Source organism: Grus americana, chromosome 10 (genome assembly GCF_028858705.1).
Source record: "Grus americana isolate bGruAme1 chromosome 10, bGruAme1.mat, whole genome shotgun sequence".
Lineage (NCBI taxonomy): Eukaryota > Metazoa > Chordata > Aves > Gruiformes > Gruidae > Grus > Grus americana.
The window spans coordinates 9576093-9589724 of NC_072861.1; the positions used below are offsets into that span (position 1 = coordinate 9576093).

Genomic DNA, 13632 nt, shown 5'->3' on the forward strand with positions numbered 1-13632 from the left:
TGTAGAGTCTTTTAGGTTTATTTCATATAGGCTTTATTTTACAGAACAATTTGCTGTATGTAGAGTTAAAGATAAGTAATACTTCAGCAGAGAAACTGTAAATGCCATTTGTTTCTGTATACACCCTGAACCACAGGAATTTTCAGTTTCCTCTCCTCCTTTTTTTTTTTTTCTTTCCTTCTGACTGCTACTTCAGCCTGAGCAGTACACTGTAACTTAATACCTCTCCCAACAACATTGCTGTTCAAATTATAGTACTTGGGTCTAGAAGACCTATATTAAATATATTTTTTTGGTAATGAAACTCACGTCCAACTAAACTGCAGAAGTGTGTTTGCTCTTATTAACTCTTAAGGCAGTTTATATTGTTAGTAAGGCATAAGCCACACAAAATGTGGATTTTAAGACTTGTTTGATCTGAATATTATACATTAGTTTTAATTGTGAATGCCGATAAAAGTGCAACAGTTAATTTTCCCAAAATTGTTTTAAGATCTCATTCTCTATGAATTGACAGTATTACCATTTAACTAATGTGCTAGTTTAAGCAAAGGACTTTATGCCAAAGATCTCTAGTTCTGACAAGCCCTTTCTAAACTAGTAATATAACTACCTTGGAGGTATTAACCTGTAATTTTCAGTCTGTTGTTGCCCTTAGAGTAGTGCCTGATGATTCTACACTTTTTGACTTCTCTGGAGTTTTGTATCGCTTTTTGGTTAAAAAGAGTTTGAAGAAAAATGCACTTTCCTTCTTGTACAACTGTGAGCTATGTTTAAGCTTCATTATAAAACTCACAGTGGATCACAGGTAATCACTATGCATCTTGTTTGGTGATTCCTCATCCCAAAATCAAACTGTAAAGTTGATGGTAAGTTCCACAATAAGCACAAACAGATATGACATGTTTTAAGTGGTCTGGGTCTAATTATTTTTAAAAAGTATATTGTAAAAAGGAAAACGTGTTCAGTAATGCACTTCAAGTACACTTCTCGTCAACTTACACTGCTAGCCTGTGTTTAATGACAGTTGATATGTAAGATACTTTATATTTTAAATCTGAGTGAATTTTAATACATTCAATTTAGATAGAATCCAAGTTCAGGATTAGATAATTAGCAAACATTTCCAGAAAATCTTGTAGAACACCGGACTGACAATAGTTTGTTTCGGTTCCCGAGAGTGGTGTTTACAGTGAATTGATATAAAACCTAAGGAGACTTAACTTCTTGAAACACTTGATAGCATGCTTCTGTAGTACTGAGCATTTTTACTGGGTTAACGTGGCAGCATGTTTGAAGACTCCTGAATTCTTAAGATTTCATTTTCTGATGAGCAGATGAGAGACAAGTTTAAAAATAAAAAATAATAGGAAAAAAGAGTGTGAATCTCAAATTCTTCTATTTATCTTGTGCTTTTCATGTATTTGCAAATATTTAGATTTGTGCCATGTCTACATACAAACTAAAAAGATCTCTGACATCAGAAAACTGGACACTAAAGGTTTTATAGCAGTATACTTGTTTCAGATTCCTTTATGCAACAACAGGCACAGGAGCATTTCAGGTCTGAAATGGCCCTCTCGGTCTTTATGTAAAACCATTTTTTATGGAAGATCCTATAAAACATGTTATCAAAGAATTTTAAAGCTTCCCCCACCAAACCAAGCAAAAACCATAGTTGACTTTATAGCAGTTCAGCAATTCACTGCAATAAAATAGATAAATACTATTACATTTGCTATTATAGTCTTTATGACAAATATAATAGATTATATGGCAATCATTTAATTGTATAGTGCAGTTAATTATCATGGTGTATTGTGACTCATTTAAAAATAAACAACTCCCAAAATATTTCTCTTGACTCCAGTTAGTCTGGCCTAGTATATTGATATGCTGAGTCTGGGTTCAAATTTAACAAGTTGATACTGGAGTAGCATTTAGTAATGTCAGCTATCTGTACAGAGCAGTCATGAAATCAAATCAGTGCTTTGGTCAGAGACTCCAGAGTCTGAAGCAGCAAAAGGTCTATGCATTCTTTTCTTACATGCCTAGCTACTAGCCTTCAGCCACCTCATATCAGATTTCCTGCTTTCTATAATCAACAGCTTGTTAAAGACTGACTTTAAAAAAAAAAAAAACAACAAACCAAAACCCAAAAAAACCCCAAACAAAAAAAAAACCACAAAAAAACCCCCAGAACCCCCCACCATTTCTGTGACAACTGGCCTTGGATTATTTTTAATTAAGTTGAAAAATGTAGAGTGGTGATGGCCCACATACCACTGCTGATCTTTACTGGAAACATATTGAATAGGTTCTGTAGTAGATAGTGGAATTTCATTTATGCAAAGCAGGAGGAAGAGGTAGCCTGTGGTTGCAGCACTGAAGGTTGTCCTTGACTTTGTGTTTCTGTTTTAATGCTTTTTTTCAGTGCATCTGTCTCTTGCTTATGGTAGAATTAAACCTGCAACTAAACCACTTTGACATCACAGGTATTGGGAGGGTAGGAGTGAGTAAGGGCACAGTTTACATGTCATCTGATGTATGTAAACTTTAAGAGGTACAGAGGAAGGGAGAAGCAGTTCCACTACTTGTATACCATAAACAAACTTACAGAAAATAATAATAAAAAAAGCTGTGTTAATCACTTCCACAAGTATAATATTATGCTGACATCCCTGTTGACATTAGCCATTCCTTCCCCATCAGTAGCACTGCTGCGTAGATAATGTGAATATTGTAAATGTACTTGCAAATTTATTTCAGCAACTGTATACCTTTAAAATAATTTCTTATACAATTGAGGGAATCATTGCGTTACTGTCCTTTTGTTTGCAAGCAATTTTACTCAAGTTTTGTTTCTAGTGAATGAAATACACCTTTTGAAGCAAAAAAAATCAGAGCTGGTGTAAAATAACCAAAACATTTTTCTGCTGTCAGGTTTATGTGAAGAAAACCTTTAGTTGGAACTCTTGGGGTTTTTTTCACCAGGTTCTGGAAGTCTGCCTTTTCTGTTTGTAAAAAGAGATGCTATTTGAATTTTTAAGTACTAAATTTAAATTTTGGACAAACAGTAATTTGAGGGAGCTGTGTGTGAGGATGTCTCTCTTCACTAACCTAAGTTTCCAGCTGATCTGAACATGCCGAGGAGACCAGAACCTCTGCCTGGAAGATCTTGATTCCCTTGGTAAATGCTGCACCACCAGTTAGCACTGAATAGCCTGAGGTTGTCTTCTGTCTTGTATCCTCTTTAAGTATAGAGCTTCTATCTTAGCAAAACTTCACAGAAGATAATGGTCCAACCAGGGAGAAGTGCCAAGAGAAGGGGAAGACAACTGTGGCTTATCTCCAGCCATCTCCATCTTTACACATTGAGCAAAGGGGCCGCACAGATAATTGGTGTCCCAAATGTGTGCAGAGAAGTGAGGTGGAAAAGGGGCAGGTGAAGCAAAAGATTATAGAGGCAATAATACAAGGCAGAGCACAAATAGACATCTCTTTATGCTAGTGTGCTACATAACCTCATCACCTAGTGATTTTCATATTGTTCAGTATTGCATATCTGGAAGGATCATATGCAGGACTGTCTATGGCACTTTGCTATGTCATGGTATATCAGTTCAGTCAAGGAGAATTGGGGTTGAAAGGAAGGTGGTGTCTTTTTAAGGAATCATAGCGACAACTACGTTAGACTTAAATCACATACTACTATTTATGTTGTGTCTCAGACAAATTCTAGAAGTTGAAGTATGCATCAAAGAACTAAAGGGAAGACAGTGGAAAATGTCTTTTAATCACAATAATTAACAATTTATAATCAGTTGTAGGTGATCTGTACTTTCATCCTTTATATAATAATGACCTGTAGTACTTTAATAATTTCTACTGATTTCTTGTATTTTCCATCTTGCTTAAATGCAGAGTTTTGTTACAGCTTCTTCACCACCTTTCTTCACGCCTTTAGCTTTTGATTAGCAGCCTTCTTCAAGGGGATAAAAAGATTACACTCAAAGGATGTGATAAACCTTACAGCTGAGACTAGCTGTGAACGGTTGCTACGTGGAAGCATCAGCAAAGGAAACAATCAATATTATTTGGTGTCAGCTCCATCCCTAGAATTTTTCTTTGTAGATTTTAGCAAGTTGTATTTGGCAACAGTGAACCATATGTAACTTTCAGAATATGATTGTTCTGTAAGGAACAGTGTCCAGACTGTAGCATAATACTTGAATAACTCTGTATATCAAAACTCTAGTGCTTTGTAGTCACCAGCAAACATATTAAGGAGGAGTTTTATTTCATTGTGTGCTGCACAAATTATGATTAACCTCATTCTGTTTACAGCTTGCAGCTGACCTGAGTTTGGGTAGGTTTCTCATGCCAACAAAAGGGGAAACCAAAACTGCAAAACCATACAGAGCAGAGTTCCTGAAACAGCTTACATAAATACTTAATTATCCAGCCTTCAGGTTGATTCATGTCCTTTTTAATCTACCACGAGAGAGTGGGCATTGATTGTGTGCTGCCTTTTAATATAGCCACAAGCTATAGTTATTCTGTCTCTTAAGGCTTAGTATACATTTAAGAATGTGTTAAAGTAAAACCTATTCCTGAGGCAAGATAGAGACATTCTTCCCTTTAGTTCTGACTAGCCAATAACTTGCAGGCTTTCAGATATGAGACCGTGATCGTTGCTAAACTTTTTTTTTTGGAGTGACACATCCTTTTTGCTTTCTGTGAGAAATTAGATCAACACTTTGGGTTAAAGAAAAACATTTCTTGGAAAATGTTATGTAGAAATCATAGACTTTGTAAGCATTATAGCATAAGACAGAAGCCTGCAGGTATTGTCCCAAGAATTGTCAGAAGCTCAGCTATAAAATTGTTGAAATATTAACTATAAGGAATAATCTCTTAATCTATTAGATTCTCTTACTAAAGGAAGATGGTAAGTAGTATGCTGATATTTTAAAATGACCAAAAGGGGAACTACAGGCTACTGCAACAGCCTGGTCTGGAAGAAAGAGTGTGTGGAATAGAATTAGTAGACCTATGGCACATTTTGTGTTTACAAGGAGGGAGACTGAGCACTGCCTTCATAAAAAGAAGTTTTCTCTTACAAATCAAACTAAGAAATGACATGCGAAGTTGAGTGAGTTAGTTAATGCAGGACATTGAGCTTTTCAAAACTTTTGACAAGAACCCTTAGCAGAAGTTCTGAAAAATACTCTCAAGACCTATGTGCAGGAAAAAAGCTTCCTTATTGATGACAATTAATTAAAAGATAAGAAGCAAAAGTGAGAATTAAATTGTCACCTTTAAAGCTGCAGAAAATCTTATGATAGTGAGTGACTAGACAGTAGAATGGACAATTTGAAAATCAGTGTTGATAAATGCCAAGTACTGCACGCAGAGGAAAAACGGCTAATGATGCATGCGTGGTAATGGTCTCCCATACTGATCAGGAAATAGTTTATGTCATGGTGAGTGACTCGCTGAAAATGTCAGCTCAAATCTTGTTGACAGTTGAAAGGCAAATAGAAGGTTAGGATTTATTAGGAAAGGAATAAACTAACAAAATTAAAAACACCCTTATGGAGTTGTACAAATCCACATATGTGCATGGCATGCATATTTCTGGTCATCCTTTTTCAGAAAGCATGTATAACAGAACTAGAAAAATACCAAGAAGGGTCACAAGATTGGGATAAGTTTTATGCAAGGAGACACTAAGGGCTTTTCAGCTTTGGGAGGGAAAAAAACATGGTATAAAGGGAGTTTTATAAAACTATAGTTCAGGGGAGGTGAATTTAAACAGAGAATCCACTCTTGTAAAACAAATATATTCTCTCATGTGTTGCTGAGCTCACTGTTGCAAGATGTTGTGCATACCAAAAGTAGAACTGGGTTTCAAGAAGAGGTTAGGTAAATTGATGGACCCATCAAAGGGTATTACATTCTCAGTATGTATTTTAACATCAGGATCAAAAAGTTCATGACTACTTATTCATTAGAAACTGGGGGATATATCAGAGGAAGTACTATTCTTAACTGCTGCTTTTATTATTTCCTTAAGCATCTGCTCTTGGCTGTTACTAAGGAAAGGATACAAGGCTATGCAGAGTATTAATCTGACTACGATGTTCTTTGGTGCCTGCTTAGCCCTTGCAGCCACCTAGGATCAAATGGTAGAAATGCTCTTTCAAGTTTTCCCTCACCCTGGGCTGAGAGTGTTCTTTCTGTGTTCCAACACGTGTTTTCTTGTCTTCCACAAGTGGATGAATGTCACAGATTGAGCAAGCAAGCAAAACTGACTGGTCTTTTCAGGCAAGTCATTTGATTACGACTGGCTTTCACCCTTGTCTGAAGGGGACTGCCCTGCATTTCTGTTAAGTGTCTCTGTTTCAAGTGAACTTTCTTTCTCACTCCCTGTGACGAACAGAACATGCTGATTTGGGAATGCAGCCAGCAAAATGTTTGTAGCTCATTTCGGTGTTAGTTTATAGATCCATATAATCATCTCTGTTTTAAGAGAGTACCTCACTCTTTTTTCCTTTTTTTTTCTCCCCCCCCATCATGGCAGTTTACGGTAAATTGAAAAGATGCAATTATTGTTTGAGACCTTGGGCTGCTTTCAGCTCTATCAACTGGAACATAAGCAAACAAAATTTAAGGACATCAGCAAGTTACTGGCTGAAATTACATACAAACTTGGAGTCATTGAATTTAGGGCGTGTTAAAATGCAAATGGAGCACTCCAGCTACTCAGTAAAAGGAATGTGGAAAGAAACACAGAACTGTATTCTTTTAGACCTAGATGATTTCTCTGGCAATCTGTGATTTTCCTAGCATAAGGGAGAAGGCCTTGTTTAGTAATGTGAAAGCACAAGGGCTTTTCAAAGAAAAAGGTTTATGAACATTACTTATTTTTTAATAGCGTTTCTACCTTAGCCAGTTGTAGTAATCATTTCTAGTAAGTTTGATTTGGGACAAATATTTAACTTACAAAGAATAAATCCAAAGTGGTTAACATCTGGCAAATTATAGGCCAATAAAACCCATGTCTAATGTGGGAGGTGTAATGTGACTTTAGTAAGAAACATTGTTGAGCTTATCTGAAATAAATTTTAATACTGCTTTTGTTGTAAAAGTTATTGTGGGTGGATTATTTATGTTGTAGTTGCCTTGTGCCATAGAGGTTAAAGCATCCAAGGTCAGTTCGTGCAGACTGGTTTTGGATGGATAGGATTTATAACTTGAGCATAGCACGGTTTAAGAAAACCCAGTAAGTTCTGCTGTAGCCAGGTTATCTGTGTCTACATTTAGGACTGGCAGCAGTAGACTTGGAGCTGGGAGAGGTCAGTAGGTTGGGCTTGGGGCTCCTGTTAATATCAGTGGTGGCTGAAGACTAAGGTGGAGTGCAGAAGAGCATGGAGAACGGTAGCGTGGCTGGCAGCGGCTGCTAGCTGTGTGCTGGTGCAAAGGCGCTGGGAATTCCTGAGTTAGTGTTCATGTTGAATTTGGATCAACAGTAGCTGAGAACAGTAGACATAAGAATGCTTTTGAAAACTGCTGGATTAACTTGGGAGTAGGCTGAGGCCACTCAGCCTGCATCCAGCCCTGCTGTAGGTCTGTGTTCACAGAAATTTCTTAGAAGGGGTCAGTTACTTGTACAGCCTGGGCTGACTGTTCAAGGTTATATTTAGGGCTGGAAGAAGGAGCTTCCAGGGTCAACCTGATTTTGTGCATCTGTGTGGCACTGTACTGGACCTGATAAACTTCCCAGGAGTGAGACCATGGTACAGAGATGCTCCAATTGCCTATCTGCCTTTTGGAGGGAAATTGTTTGTCTGTTTGTTTGGTGGTGGTGGGGTTTTTTTGGGTTTTTGTTGTTGTTGTTTTTTTTTTAATTCTATTTGTTCCCTCTTGTTCTGAATAACAAAAAGTTGACTGTGTATTGAGTCTTTCAACTGAGTGTATTAATTAGCCAGTGTGGTTAGCATCTGTCATATCTGATTTATCTGTTGCTCATTTCAGGGAGCAAATTACATGTGCAATTTAATGTTTGATAGGGTTTTACATTTTTTGAGTGTTTTAAGCTTTATAGTGTTAATTGGTGAAGGTAAAAGTGGCCCTGGAATTGTTACTACAAGAGTTTGTTTTTCAAACTTTATTTTAACTTAAGATTTGGCACAAATTTTCTACAAATAGATGCAAAAGTTTTATGTTTTTATACTACTGTGAAGTTAACTAAATATCAGGAATGGGTTGTCAAAATGAAACCTAATTAAACATTTGGTACTGTTTTCTGTTTTTTTTTTTTTTTTTTTTAAATGTTGGCTGGTTTAACATAGGAGGCCAAATTTGGCTTGGCTCTTGACTTTTCATAAAATGTAATATTCCTGCATTTTATATGGTAGCTTATTTGGCACATCTGTCCATAAAACCAAAGGAACTCAAATTCATGGTGAATAGAACGTACACATTACTAACTTGTTCTCTGTTTATGTTGTGCTTAAGTATGCTTCAGTTATGTTGGATGACTTCTTGTCTTCCTGTGACCTATGTGCAAATGAGTTCTCGTTTGGAAAAAAAGCTATCTTAAATTGCTTTGTTAATGAACTTTTAAGGACAAAGTAGCAAACATTGAGTGGAGTAATGTACAAATGTTATAAAATTACTGTAGACTAAATATGAACTTTTAAGGAAGCTATCTATAAGATACTGGTTCTATATAAGAAGTGTAAGCTATAAATGGAGAATCAGATGATACTTTTGCTCTGGTCTTTAGAGAAGCATTTCTCTGAAAATATCTTTGGAAGCGAGGGAGAATTAGTGAAAATAACTTAAGTGTCATTTCTAAATGCTGTCTGTTAAACAGATGGTAAAACTGCTGAGGCATGTTATGCTGACACCTTGCTGTTGAAGCAGCCAGCAGGCCTGAAGGTCCTGCAGAAACATATGTTGCATAATAACCATTGATCTAACAGTACATATTTTCTCCATTTTGAAAATGCTGATAGGTTCTTACATCTCAGTACTATAGATGTCAACTAAAAAGAAATGCCTACATGTCAATTAAAAAAAAAAAAAAATCTCACCATCTACCTCTCCCCCTTAAAATACAGGAGACTGGGACTTTCATGAATTCCATGCAATAAAGTATTTATTGCTTTGCAAGATAGAGAAAACATTACTTTTAGAATCCATGAATTTGGTAAGATCTTAACATGATAATTGAATTTTGCTTTTTTTGAAACTGTTCCTTTCCCATGATGAATAGCATATGCTGGCAGTATTTTATGGAAGAAAAAAAGCTCACTTTTCTTGATTTAGAGTTTAAGAGAACCAAATAATATACTCAGTGCAGCATGAAAAGAAAAATACTTGAAGTTGCCAGTGTAGCTCAAGAAAGGCTTGGTTTTTCATTCTCATCAAGCTTGTAACTAATGTTGATGTTTGGGTGTTTAAGCAAGAAGAATGTTGGTTTTATAAGGGTTCTATTGAGCTCTTGTTTTCTTTAGCAGTGATAGTCCAGATCACTGTTTGTTTTTTCAGTTTGAATTGATACTTTATATTCCCTCCAATAAAAGCTGTATGCTTTCTCCTTTTGCCATACAGCAGTAGATTTCTGTGTGAAGACCAACTTAGGCACAACTAGCTGTCTGTTTAGTCAGAAAATGACTGGGAATATATTGAGGTTCTAATTCATGCGCTAACACCAACAAAAATTACTCACAAAAGTTGGTAGAGAAAATACCTGTTACTTCAACACCCTGGTCTTATACAAGAGCTGTTTCAAAAGGCACTGTGGTGAATCCAGCAATTAAGAAAGGCATTAAATTCAGTTAACTGTCTTCAAACATGATGAAGTATGGGTAATGTTCTCAGTACTGCTTTTAAGTATGACTCAGATAAGCATGTCTGTTTATAATCTACTTCTATCCAATTTCTGATGAGAATTGCAGAAAAAAAATTTCAAAAATCTTAACCATTAAGGCTTATTAAGTATATATTCATAAAATAGATGAAAATGAGTTTTGGACTGCATTACTTTCTTTCAGTGCTTTTCCTCTTTGAGCACTCACTTTGGCATTGCACTTGAGTTCTTTAAATGTATTGTATACAGCAGCTGTCTGTCCTCACATGTTTTTAATAACTTTCTATAGACTAAACCAATGAATCAGTAAAATAAAAGGCCTCTTTGTTAGTGTACTATATCATTAATTGAGGTTTATGCACTTATGGTTTGGCAAGCAGAAAGTTTGAGTTCTCTGGCTGTTAAGAAATTAGAAGTTGACAAGAACAACTGACCCACTTGTCTGTCTTGAAAAAACTGGGATGCCTGCTCTCATGAAACAGAGATCCAAACAGTTTCAGCTCCATTGGCATTTAATTGTTAATGTGTGCGATGTCTGTTTCAAAGCTTCTTTGGCACTTCTTTGAAGGCAGTTTGTCAGCTTGTCACAGAGAGGCACATTGCTAAAGAGCATTCCTGCTATCTGATCTGTGTATTAGTTGTTTGGAGGTCAACAAAAATCTCCACTGGCGGATTTTACTCTCTGGCTGGAGGAGAAAGTACTGTTAAAGGTTGGTTATCAAGGCTAGCTCTGCTAAAAATAGCAGGAGAGACAGCAGAATAGTAAAGTGAATAACAGGAGCCTGTACTAAAATAATGCTGGTAACAAACACAATGTTCTGAGGTTTTCTAAAATACAGCAGACTTTTGTCCTACATTCCAGTAATTTATTTGAAAGGCATGTTCCACTTGAGGAGTGCCAAGAACTTTACAAATACTAAGCCTTTTAACATGTCTAAGGTATGTGCCGTGCCATTTTAAAAAGAACCTCATTGGCAAAAATGATAGCTATATTTTTCCAGAAGCTTGTGTTCTGTGATAATACAGAAAGTTTTCCTTCCGTAGTTCAGGGAAGCTTCAGACTCTTCAGGTATGAAAACCTGTTGTAGCTTTCTATCTCAAACAAGTTTGTGAACTAAAAAGATGGGTGTTTTGTTTTTATTTCCACTCCTCCCCGCTTCAAATCTGAATATAAGACATACACCCTACAAATTCAATTGGCAGTTATGTATCTCTAGATTTCTAGCCCATTATCATCTATGATAAGCTCTGCAGTCTAGATGTGCTTTTTGGAGGTGTAAAAATTAGAGCTTATACAAATGTGAGGCACTGGTTCTCCGTATACAGGTATGATTTAAAGATGAAATGGACAAACTTAGGACAACAGAGCTAAAGAAAAAGGGTTCCAGAATTATTAAGGAAGAAAGAACTGCTTCAAGAAATACTTATAGCCTTTAATGTCATAAGTGTTTGAATGGAGAATGCCATCAGTGGGAGAAAAAATGAGTAGAATTGGACCGGAATTTTAATACTGTAAAACATTGGCATTGAAAATTAAAAAGATAGTTGTGCTAGAAGAAGGATGAAACACATGGCTTTGCTCTGAGGTGAAGGGGAATAGATGTCAGCAACATGCAGAGCCTCATAGTGGAACGTTTTACAGAGGAAGGCCATCAAAATCCTTGGGTGATGAGTTTGACTAAAAGCTTGTGGTACCCCAACAGATTTAGGAAAGAGAAGGCACCAAATCTTTTGTTAGCTGGAAAAATCAGGAAGACAAGAAATTTGGAGGCTGCACAGGCTACACTAGTGAAAACTTTGACAGTCCCTTGCTCTGTCTATACAAAAAAGCATAGTCTTGTTATAGTGTAGATTTTTGAAAAATGCCATAGGTTTATACATACCTTTTAAAAATTTCATGCCCTCTTGATTCTAGCACGCAGGCAGTCATATGTCTTTGTGTTAGATGACCCATGTAATACATTCTCCTGCTTTTGTGGAGGTTTGCAAAGGCTTTCAAATCACAAATGAACTTGAAACAACTCAGCATATGCTCCAGTAATCCAGTAAGAAGTCAAGTAAAATCAAGACTGTTGTCGGTCTTGACTATTGGTAAATACTGAAATTACCTACGTAAACTACCAACATCTTAATTTCTTTGGCAGGCAAAGAGGGAATCCGGCTGCAAAGTTGCTGCATTCATAGTCTGGTTGTAGTTGGACAGTCAAGACATCCAAGTCAGGGCAGAATATTTCAGATTTTAGTTGTTAAAACTAAACTCCACAATGTGTGTAGGCAAAATGGTATTTTTCATAGCTATAACAAATTTTAGCATGTTTTCAGATATCAACAGGAATGTTGGGCAGAGGGTAGAGGAGATGCCAAATTTGAACCTCCTCCTGCCAGGCTTGGGACCGCTGGAATTGCTGGAACTTCCAAAGCACTTATCACAGATGAAACTTATTTTTACTTCATCTTATTTTTAATAGTAGCTGTAATATTTTGAAAAGAAAAAAAAATGTTTATATATGTCTGTTTTAAGCAGGTGCCTAGGCTTATAGAAATTGTCAGGTGCTCCTAGGAGGAAGGTCTTTAGTTCTGTGTTAATCTGTGATAAATGTTTAGTTGCTTAAGCATATACAAAGACAATTATTTTACTGAAAGAACTAAGGGAAAAGGTGTCTTTAAGACAGTGTTTCTGTTGGAGATGCTGATAATCTCAGTCCTGATGCTGAACAACTCTCTCCTGTTTGATTGGCATTAGTCTATGCAATTTAAAGTACAGTCTAAATTTCCACCCCCAGCTCCCTCAAACTTCATTTATTTTGAGGAAGGCAGGACTTTCCAAGGCTATGAGTGTTGGATCAATCAGAACTTGTTCTATATAGAACAAGTTTTATTGTCTATAATTCAAGAGTGTCTTCAAATTCTTAGAGATGCTTTTAAAAACACTTTGCAACTTTAAACTTTCTGTGTTTTTTTGTTTGTTTTTATTTTCCGTAGACTCGAGATGATTTTCTTGGGCAAGTGGATATTCCTCTTTATCAGTTACCGGTTTGTATTTTTTGTTTGTTTGGTTCTTGTTTTAAGACTGTGAAAAGGAAAAATGATTCTGTATGTAACTGTATTAGTCATCTAAGGAAGTTAACCGTACTGATAATAAAAGTGATTAAATTCTCCTACTCTGTGGGGTTTTTTGTTTGGTTTTCTTTTGTGGATTTGTTAGGGGCTTTTTAGTGCTATTTTTTTTTTTTAAATTGTAGGTTACCTTGTGTTTAGATATTGGTTTCTGCTGCCATGAGAGTTAGGAGTGCTTTTAGCTTTTTCAAGAATAAAAATGCAAGGTTGGAAACAGTCTTAAAGACGAGAAGAGATTGTAACTATTGTCATATTTCTTAAAATATTTTCTTTTAAGTTGTAAATTTACTTTTAACATTCCGTATTCCTATTAACAGATACAGAAGAGGGTAAGTGGGAAATAGAGCTAGTGTTGCTTTGTACTTTTTTTTTGAAAAAAATTTTTGGTTTTGTATTCCTTTTGCAAAGCACATTGTTATTTTAAAGAAATATCACCAAGAACATTGAAATAAGTAAGGCTTTTCATTTTCTTCTGAAGTCACAAAACATTAGCAAATACTAATGGACTTATCAGCAACTGTTTTAAAGACAGGATAGTGACCATGGCAAAACCTTTCCAAAAGCAATTGTTCTTTCATTCTGGTAAGAATTGAGTCAGGAGTAGTTACAGGTCTGTCCCGTTTCCCACTGTA

The 13632-nt window shown here is 36.1% G+C and overlaps 1 protein-coding gene across 2 annotated transcripts in view; it reads left to right on the top strand.

Moving 5' to 3' along the window:
* NEDD4 (NEDD4 E3 ubiquitin protein ligase) overlaps nucleotides 1-13632 on the top strand; it is a 57505-nt gene that overhangs the window by 21732 nt on the left and 22141 nt on the right. For both annotated transcript variants that reach the window (XM_054836745.1, XM_054836744.1), the window contains one exon: nucleotides 12866-12916. In XM_054836745.1, the coding sequence (XP_054692720.1) occupies nucleotides 12866-12916 (51 nt within the window). The remainder of the gene's footprint in view (nucleotides 1-12865; nucleotides 12917-13632) is intronic.